This window comes from Danio rerio, chromosome 9, assembly GCF_049306965.1.
Source record: "Danio rerio strain Tuebingen ecotype United States chromosome 9, GRCz12tu, whole genome shotgun sequence".
NCBI classification, from domain to species: Eukaryota; Metazoa; Chordata; class Actinopteri; order Cypriniformes; family Danionidae; genus Danio; species Danio rerio.
Window position 1 is genome coordinate 56,526,940 of NC_133184.1, and position 10,649 is coordinate 56,537,588.

General features: G+C 33.4%; 1 protein-coding gene across 3 annotated transcripts in view; it reads right to left on the minus strand.

The window, feature by feature from the left end:
- Nucleotides 1–6,389, minus strand: part of LOC101882360 (rho GTPase-activating protein 6) — an 84,430-nt gene extending 78,041 nt beyond the window's left edge. For all 3 annotated transcript variants that reach the window (XR_012385700.1, XM_073913313.1, XM_073913314.1), the window contains exon 1: nt 5,832–6,389. Coding sequence is in view for 2 of the 3 variants with exons in the window: in XM_073913313.1 (XP_073769414.1) it covers nt 5,832–6,236 (405 nt within the window). In the remaining variant the exon portion in view is untranslated. The remainder of the gene's footprint in view (nt 1–5,831) is intronic.
- Between the last annotated feature and the right edge of the window lie 4,260 nt (nt 6,390–10,649).

A 10,649-nucleotide genomic window follows, 5' to 3' on the forward strand; every position in this document is an offset into this window, starting at 1 on the left:
AACTCCACACAGAAACGCCAACTGAGCCGAGGCTTGAACCAATATTTAATATTGGTTCAATATTGGTTAATATTTTTAAATATTTAAAATATATTTTCCTAAAAAAAAATTGACTGACCCAACATTGGCTTTTAACAACCCAGCATTTTAAAGAGCATGCAACCCTCATTAATTATCACTTTAAAACTATTTGGGTCAAATATGGACAAACCCAATCACTGGGTTAAAAAGTCTCATTTAAGTTAAACTGGAAAAAAATTCTCGTTGTTGTTTTTTAGAGTGTGTGTTCAATATTATGATTTAAACTCTCTTTAACTACTAAACTCTTTTATAGAGTGATCGAATTATCATTTCAAAGCTATTTTTAGCCTATTAAAAAACAGAAACCTCAACAACAGCGTGAGGCCAGGCTACAAGCAAGTCAACAACAGCTGCATCATTCCTTCAGCACAGATTTCCTAATCTCACCTCAGATTTACAGATATGGAGGGAAACTGCTTATCTACGGATATTTTGTAGTTTAGCCTATAAAACTGTGACAATTATCAAACATGCAAACTGGTAACCATTGACTTTAATGGGATAAACAAACACTCTATGGAAGTCAATGGTTACAGGTTTCCAGCATTCTATAAAATATCTTCTTATGTGTTCGACAGGTTTGAAACAAGTAAATGATGACAGAGTTGACATCTGTATGTGATTTATCCCTTTAACTAGTGAAACCTTATTATAAAGTGTGACCGAATTATCATTTAAAATCTATTTTTATTTTAAAAAGCTGAACATCATTTACATTTACATTTAGTCATTTAGCAGACGCTTTTATCCAAAGCGACTTACAAATGAGGACAAGGAAGCAATTTACACAACTAAGAGCAACAATGAAGAAGTGCTATAGGCAAGTTTCAGGTCTGTAAAGTCTAAGAAGGGAAGTATTATTAGTATTAGGAATTTTTTTTAATTTTTTTTATTAGTTTTTTTTTTGTACAGTTAGTGTGATATTCAGAGAGGCAATTGCAGATTAGGAAGTGAAGTGGAGACTAAATAGTTGAGTTTTTAGTCGTTTCTTGAAAGTAGCGAGTGACTCTGCTGTTCTGATGCAGTTAGGGAGTTCATTCCACCAACTGGGCAGATTGAGCGTGTGCGTTCGCGAAAGTGATTTCTTCCCTCTTTGGGATGGAACCACGAGGCGACGTTCATTCACAGAACGCAAGTTTCTGGAGGGCACATACATCTGCAGAAGTGAGAGCAGATAAGAAGGAGCAAGGCCAGAAGTCACTTTGTAGGCAAACATCAGAGCTTTGAATTTGATGCGAGCAGCAACTGGCAGCCAGTGCAAACGGATGAGCAGCGGAGTGACATGTGCTCTTTTAGCTTCATTGAAGACCACTCGTGCTGCTGCGTTCTGGAGCAGATGAAGAGGCTTGATAGAGTTAGCTGGAAGCCCGGCTAGTAGAGAGTTGCAATAGTCCAGTCTGGAGAGAACAAGAGCTTGAACAAGGAGTTGAGCTGCATGTTCAGATAAGAAGGGTCGGATCTTTCTGATGTTATAGAGTGCGAATCTGCTTGATCGAGCAGTTCTAGAAATGTGGTCAGAGAAGTTTAGTTGGTCATCCATCGTTACTCCAAGGCTTTTCACCATTTTGGATGCAGTAATGGTTGCCCCATCCATCTGGATTGAAAAGTTATGGTGTAGAGTCGAGTTGGCAGAAACTACAAGCATTTCTGTTTTTGTAAGGTTCAGCTGAAGATGATGATCTCTCATCCAGTGTGAAATATCCAACAGGCAGGCTGAGATGCGAGCTGGAACCGAGGGATCCTCAGGATGAAAAGAGAGGTATAGCTGGGTATCATCAGGGTATAGCTGGGTATCATGATGCCACACTGTAAATCAGCAGTTTTTTACCTGCATTAGGGGAGCTTGAAGGTTCTTCCAACCACTTTTAACCTTGACAAGTTGTAAAAAGTGACTTTAATGAACATTTTTAATAGTTTGCAATGCTATATAGTCTGGGTTGGTGTTTTAATAGTACACTACATAAACCTTGTATTGGACTGTAGCACATTTTCTGTTGTTTTACACACTTAATTCTCTGTATAGGCTATTATTCTGTATACATTATATTATGACAAACTACTAAAATGTCAATAAAAGTCACCTTGTTAAACTGCAGAGTTGAATTTTCAACATCAAGAGTGGACAGAGCAAAATGATGCAACTGACAACCGTAAATAAACGGAAAGCATCACACAATATGCAAACTATTCATTAACATGCATATTTTTACATTGCAGGCTACACACAAGTCAACAACAGCTGCATCATTTCTTCAGCACAGATTTCCTCATTGACCTATCAAACAGGTAACCATTGGCTTCAATAGTGGGGAAAAAACAATATTGAAGTCAATGGTTACAGGTTTCCAGCATTCTTCAAAATATCTTCTTTTAGTGTTCAACAGAATAACTCAAACAGGTTTGTTGTAAAAGGTAAAGGTTGACTAAATGAAGACAGAATTTAATTAGTTTTTTTGTGTTAACTTATCTCTTTAATTACAAAGTTTTTAGACTAATTATAATTTAAAAACTATTTTTATTTACATCATGATGCCACACTGTAAATTAGCAGCTTCAATTGCATCCCTTTATCCTTCTTCCAACAACTTTTATCCTTGAAAAGTTGGAAAAGGTGACTTTTCTGAACATGTTTTATAAGTTTAAAGTGATATATTGTCTGTATTTGTGTTATAAATTACCGTACAAAATCATTGTAATAAACTGCCAGTGCATTGTTATTTTACACGCTTATTTCTCTATATAGGCTGTTATTTTGTATTATTACAAACTACTAAAATGTAAATAAAAGTTGCATTGTTAATCTTTAGAGTTGAATTTTCAATATCAAGAGTGGACAGAGCAAAATAATGCAACTGACAACCGTAAATAAACGGAAAGCATCACACAATATGCAGACTGTTCATTAACACGGTGCAAGTCAACAACAGCTGCATTTCTTTAGCACAGTTTTCCAAATCTCACCTCAGATTTGCAGATATTGTGGGAAACTGCTGATTGATGAATATTTTACTGTGACAAATATCAAACTGGTAACCAATAGTAGGAAAAACAAACACTATAGAAGTCAATGGTTACAGGCTTCCAGCATTCTTCAAAACATCTTCTTTTGTATTCGAAACAAACTCAAACAGAACTTTCAACATCAAAAGCAAACAAAAGAGCAGAGATCAACATCAGATAATCCAATTCACAATGAACATAAAACAACACAAAATACACTTTCTACAGTGCAGGCTTCATGCAAGTCAACAACAGCTGCATCATTTCTTCATTAAGGTCAATTTATTTTCATTTTCACACATTGAGAATTTCTCCTCAATAATATACTTTCAGAAAATTGATATTTTATAGTGTAGGCTATAGTTTGAACTGACAAATATTAAATGAAAACTGGTAACCATTGACTTTAATAGGATAAACAAACACTATATAGAAAGTCAATGGTTACAGGTTTCCAGCATTCTTCAAAATATCTTCTTTTGTGTGCGACACAAACTGAAACAGGTTTGAAACAAGTAAATGATGACAGAATTGACTTTTTCGTGTGAACTATCCCTTTAACTAATAAAACCTTATCATATAAAGTGTGACTGAATTATCATTTATAAACTATTTTCATTTAAAAAGTCATTTTGTGATTCATGTTTTTATTTTGCTCGTTTATTTATGATTTTAAATTTTATTGAGACCTCATCCAACAACTTTTAACCTTGACAAGTCGAAAAAATTTTACTTTTATGAATATTTTTCGTAGGTTAAAGTGTTGGTGGTGAATTCCGCTACAAAAACTTTGTAAAAATCGCTGCATCATTTCTTCATTAAGGTAAATTTGTTTTCATTTTCACACATTCAGAATTTCTCCTCAATAATATACTTTCAGAAAATTGAAAATATATGGGTATTTTATAGTGTAGGCTATAGTTTGAACTGACAAATATCAAATGGAAACTGGTAACCATTGACTTTAATAGGATAAACAAACAGTATATGGAAAGTCAATGGTTACAGGTTTCCAGCATTCTTCAAAATATCTTCTTTTGTGTGCGACACAAACTCACACAGGTTTGAAACAAGTAAATGATGACAGAATTGACTTTTTCGTGTGAACTATCCCTTTAACTAATAAAACCTTATCATATAAAGTGTGACTGAATTATCATTTATAAACTATTTTCATTAAAAAAGTCATTTTTTGATTCATGTTTTTATTTTGCTCGTTTATTTATGATTTTAAATTTTATTGAGACCTCATCCAACAACTTTTAACCTTGACAAGTCGAAAAAATTTTACTTTTATGAATATTTTTCGTAGGTTAAAGTGTTGGTGGTGAATTCCGCTACAAAAACTTTGTAATAACCGCTGCATCATTTCTTCATTAAGGTAAATTTGTTTTCATTTTCACACATTCAGAATTTCTCCTCAATAATATACTTTCAGAAAATTGAAAATATATGGATATTTTATAGTGTAGGCTATAGTTTGAACTAACAAATATCAAATGAAAACTGGTAACCATTGACTTTAATAGGATAAACAAACACTATATGGAAAGTCAATGGTTACAGGTTTCCAGCATTCTTCAAAACATCTTCTTTTGTGTGCGACACAAACTCAAACAGGTTTGAAACAAGTAAATGATGACAGAATTGACTTTTTCGTGTAAACTATGGCTTTAACTAATAAAAACTTATCTTTATTTATATAAAGTGTGACTGAATTATCATTTATAAACTATTTTCATTAAAAAAGTCATTTTGTGATTCATGTTTTTATTTTGCTAGTTTATTCCTGATTTTAAATTATATTGAGACCTCATCCAACAACTTTTAACCTTGACAAGTCGAAAAAATTTGACTTTTATGAACATTTTTCATAGGTTAAAGTGCTATATAGTCTATGTTGGTGTTGAATTACGCTACAAAAACCTTGTAATAACCGCTGCATCATTTCTTCATTAAGGTCAATTTGTTTTCATTTTCACACATTCAGAATTTCTCCTCAATAATATACTTTCAGAAAATTGATATTTTATAGTGTAGGCTATAGTTTAAACTGACAAATATCAAATGAAAACTGGTAACCATTGACTTTAATAGGATAAACAAACACTATATGGAAAGCCAATGGTTACAGGTTTCCAGCATTCTTCAAAATATCTTCTTTTGTGTGCGACAAACTCAAACAGGTTTGAAACAAGTAAATGATAACAGAATTGACTTTTTCGTGTAAACTATGGCTTTAACTAATAAAAACGTATCTTTATTTATATAAAGTGTGACTGAATTATCATTTATAAACTATTTTCATTAAAAAAGTCATTTTGTGATTCATGTTTTTATTTTGCTCGTTTATTCCTGATTTTAAATTATATTGAGACCTCATCCAACAACTTTTAACCTTGACAAGTCGAAAAAAGTTTGACTTTTATGAACATTTTTCACAGGTTAAAGTGCTATATTGTCTGGGTTGGTGTTGTATTACGCTACAAAAGCCTTGTGACAAACAGCAGCACATTTTCTGTTATTTTACACTCTTATTTCTCTACAATTGTATTTGTTTTATTATTATAAACTAATATAATGTCAATAAAAGTCACTGTTAAACTGTAGAGTTGAATTGTCAACATCAAAAGCAGAGATCAACATCAAATAATCCAATTCACAAGCATAAATGAACGAAAAACAACCCAAAAGTGCAGGCAATGCAAGTCAACAACAGCTGCATCACCTCATCAGCACAGTTTGCTCACCTCAGATTTGCAGATATTGTGGGAAACCGCATCCGACGGAGGCAGCCTCCTCTGAAGCCACTTTCTCGGTGAAAAGATGTTGCTCGATCCAGAAATGTTAAGCGATAAATCCCGTTTACCGCTGGAGATGGAGGAGGCGTCGGAAAACGCGGATAAACTGGCGGAGGAGAGGCGGGGGTCGACGGAGGGGCTGTCCGGGCTGCTGTTAAACCCAGATGTGGAGCTCGAGGTCCGGCAGAAGGAGCGCGGGGCGGCCGCTGGGTTTCCCCCAGGAGGAGAGCCGCAGGTCCGGGTCAGAGCCGAGTCCAGACTGCGGGTCTGCTGGAGCTTCCGCTTGGAGAGAGTTTTAGAGTTTCCCGATGAGGAGCAGGAGAAGACGCTGTTCAGCAAACCCTGCGCGGACATCCCTGCAGATTCTCACACACTGCATCCATCTGAACCAGACTTTAAGAGGAATGTAGTTTAAAAGCAGATTCGTATTGTCTCATTCATGTTTGTCAGCTGTTTTTAGCGCTGTTTTCACCGCTGTGTTTACTGTTCAAGCCAAAGCGCGCGACTGAGGAGAAGTTTCTACGGAGTTTCTGAGTCCCGCCCTCTTTCTTCAGTGCTCTGACATCATCGATAAAATGATAGAAAATACAGTGAAATTAAATTATAAAGTAAATAAAAATCAGTAAAATTAAGTTGAAATTAAACTAAATTAACAAACAAATTATCAAATAAAATAAAGGTAAACTAAATAAAATAAAAGCACAAAATAAAAATATATACATTAAATTAAATAAAAGTATAAAGAAATAAAATAAAATAATGTAAACTTAATAAAATAAAGTTAAAAAAAACTTTAAATTGAAAAATAAAACGTAAAATAAAATTATATTATTATAAAATAAATAGAACAAAAATAAAATAAAAAGTAATAAAATTTACAAAATAATAAGAAAGAAAAGTAAAATAAAATAAACAAAAACTGAAACATAACTAAGTCAAATAATTAAATATTAATTAATAGTTTAATTTAATTAAAAAATGAAATAAAAGTAGAAAAAGTGAGGTAAGGTAAAGTGAAGTAAAGTTTTCCCACTATAATAGTTTAAAAGCAGATTCGTATTGTCTCATTCATGTTTGTCAGCTGTTTTCACGGCTGTTTTTTACTGTTCAAGCCCAATCGTTTGCACTGAGAGTTTCTCGGCCCCGCCCTCTTTTTTCAATGCTCTGACATCATTGATAAAATAAAGTGAAATTAAATTATAAATTAATTAAACATTCTATAAAACAAAGTAAATTAAACTAACAAATTAACAAACAAAATAAACCTAAACTAAATAAAATACAATAAAGCTAAATAAAAACATAAAATAAAAATATAATTAAATAAAATTGTATATAAATTAAATAAACTCAATGAAGTAAAGTAAAGCCAAACTTTAAAGTGAAGATTTTTTTTCAAAATATATTTATTTGCATTTGTTTTGAACACATAATACATTTAAATAAAAGAGAAAAAACACACATAAGAGAACCTTGCAGACCTTTAAACCCCCCCAAAAAAATTTAATAATTAATAAAAAATAATAATAATAATAAATGAAAAAAAACAAAAAAAAAACAACTCTCACTAGTTTCCGTACACCAGCATTCACAGCCATCCAATTTACAGTTTAACCTTTTACCTTCACTGCGTATTTAGTAATTTTAAGAGATCACATTATGTAATGGAGATACCCAATACGAAGAAGAAGTGAATGTTGAGTATTAGTCGTCCATCCCTGTCAAGTCCTCTTGGTTACAATAGCATAAAAATGGAGTCCAAATATTTTAAAAGTCTTTAGATTTCCCTTTAACTGCATAAGTCAGTTTTTCCATGGCGAGGTTGTTAGTCATTTCTTTAATCCAGAGTATTGAGGAAGGACCTTGCATCTCCTTCCATTTTAAAGCAATAGCCCGTTTGGCCTGAAGCAAACTAAAGTCAATTAGTTTGCGTTTACTGGCGCTCACCTCAAAATTTACTGGATATATATGAAATAGACAGAGTTTGGGATCACAAGGTACATTTTCTTCAGTCAGTTTACCAATCATAACCAGAATACTCTTCCAAAATGTTTGAATCTCAGTACACTCCCACATACAACTTTAAAGTGAAGATTAGAAGTAAAATAAAATAATGTTAATGTAAAGTAAAATAAAACAAAAAGTAAAATACATTAAAAAGTAAAATCAAACAAAATTAACCTGAATTAAATAATTAAATAAAAGTCAACTAAACTCACCAAAAAATATTAAAGAAAAGTAAAAGAAAATTTAAAATAAAATTAAGCTAAATTAATAAAGAAAGTCGCTGGTTCAAGCCTCGGCTGCATGGGTCAGTTGCCGTTTCTGTGTGGAGTTTGCATGTTCTCCCCATGTTGGTGTGGGTTTCCTCCGGGTGCTACAGTTTCCCCCATAGTCCAAATACATGTACTTTAGGTCCATATATATATATATATATATATATATATATATATATATATATATATATATATATATATATATATATATATATATATATATATATATATATATATTTATAATAAAATTTATAATAAATAGACATTGATTGTCTACAGAACAAACCACTGATATACAATGACTTGCCTAAAATAACTTTACCCTAATTAACTTAGTTAAGCCTTTAAATGTCACTTTAAGCTGAATACTAGTGTCTTGAAGAATACCTAGTCTAATATTATGTACTGTCATCAGGACAAAGACAAAATAAATCAGTTATTAGAGATGAGTTGTTATACTATTATTATTAGAAACGTATTGAAAAAAAAATTCTTTCCGTTAGACAGAAATTGGGGTGAAAATAAACAGGGGGCTAAAATTTCTCAAGAGATATTTAAGGGGGGTTAAGGAATTTTTCACAGTATTTCCTCTAATGTTTTTTTCATCTAGAGAAAGACTTATTTCTTTTATTTCGACTAGAATAAAAGCATTTTTTAATTGTTTTAAACTCATTTTAAGGTCAATATTATTAGCCTCCTTAAGAAATATTAGTTTCGGATTATCTCCAGAACAAACCACTGATATACAATGACTTGTCTAATTACCCTAAATTAACTTTACCCTAATTAACCTAGTTAAGCCTTTAAATTTCACTTTAAGCGGAATACTAGTGTCTTGAAGATGATCTAGTCGAGTATTATGTGCTGTCATCATGGTGAAGAGAAAATAAATCAGTTATTAGAAATGAGGTATTAAAACTAGGGCCCTATGTTAATTAGCACTTGGAAGAATTATAATTTCACAGGAGGGGAATAATAGTGTAAGCATCTGTAAGTAACAGTGCTGATGACTAACGTGAGCATTAATACACTCAGATGAACTCTGAGTTATTTGTGAATTGAAACCAATCTAATATTCTGAATTATATCCAGACTGACGCCGTCATGCTTTGCTTGTTCACCACAACAGTACAAGGGTTTCCATGGCGATGTCAGCTGGATATTATAAACAAACAAACCCCAAAAAAAAAAAATCAATGGTAGGTTTTGGTCATGGTTTCCACACCCAAAGCCTGCGCTTCATTTATATCCTCAGCATGACAGCTATTATTCCCCAAGTGCTGTGCATTGAGTTATTGATGTGCTGATTTCATAATATAAACCTTCTTTAGAACAGAACAATCTGTCCTATATTGAATATGACAACACAACATTGCATAAAGACACATCTTTCCTCATAGATGTAAAAAACAATACATGTGATTATTGGGGAAGATGAAGAAGAAAATAATTCAATTCAATTCATCTTTATTTCTCTCGTGCTTTTACAATGTAGATTGTGTCAAAGTAGCTTCACATAGAAGATCATAGTGAATTGAAACAGTGTCAGTTCAGTTTTCAGTGTTTAAGTTCAGTTCAGTGTGGTTTAATATTCAATGCTGAGAGTCCAAACACTGAAGAGCGAATCCATCGATGCGGAGCTCTACAGATCCCGAACCATGCAAGCCAGTGGCGACAGCAGCAAGAAAAAATCTTCACCAATTGGTGAAAGTGAAGGATAAAAAACCTTGAGAGAAACCAGGCTCAGTTGGGCATGACCATTTCTCCTCTGGCCAAACGTCTTGTGCAGAGCTTCTGTCTAGGCGCTGAGCCTGGAGAATGCTGGACATCAGCGAGACTCGTCTGTTCCTGGAGCATCACGGGAATCAGTCTCACGCTCTCCACTCCTCCATGACCACCACACCAGCTGCTCAGGATACGGCCTGGTCCAGGATTATAGAAACCTTGGGATTATCTCGTCACGGGTCTTGGATCGCATCAGTGGCACTTCATAGTCTCTGGGGGCCTCAGGATGAGTATCCCCAGGTGGAAATGGAGAATAATGAGAATAATTAGCATAGCTGCTGTTCATAGTGTACATAAACGAGATGCAGAAACCTGTGTGGAGCACATTCATGTATTATACAGCTAAGTGATGCACTGTGTATGCTTTACAAAAAGATCGGTCTTTAATTTAGTTTTGAACTAGGAGAGTGTGTCTGAGCCTCGGACATTATCAGGAAAGCTATTCCAGAGTGTAGGAACCATAAAGGAGAAGGCTCAACCTCCTTTAGTGGACTCTGCTATTCAAGGTACTACCAGAAGCCCTGAGTTTTGACATCTTAAAGAGCTTGGATTGGATTGTAACGAGACAGAAGGTTAATTATATAAACAGGAGCTAGATTATTTAGAGCTTTATAGGTGAGAAGTAATATTTTAAATTCATTATGAAAATGAACAGGCATCCAGTGTAAGGAGGATTAAATTGGGGTGATATGATCATATTTTCTAG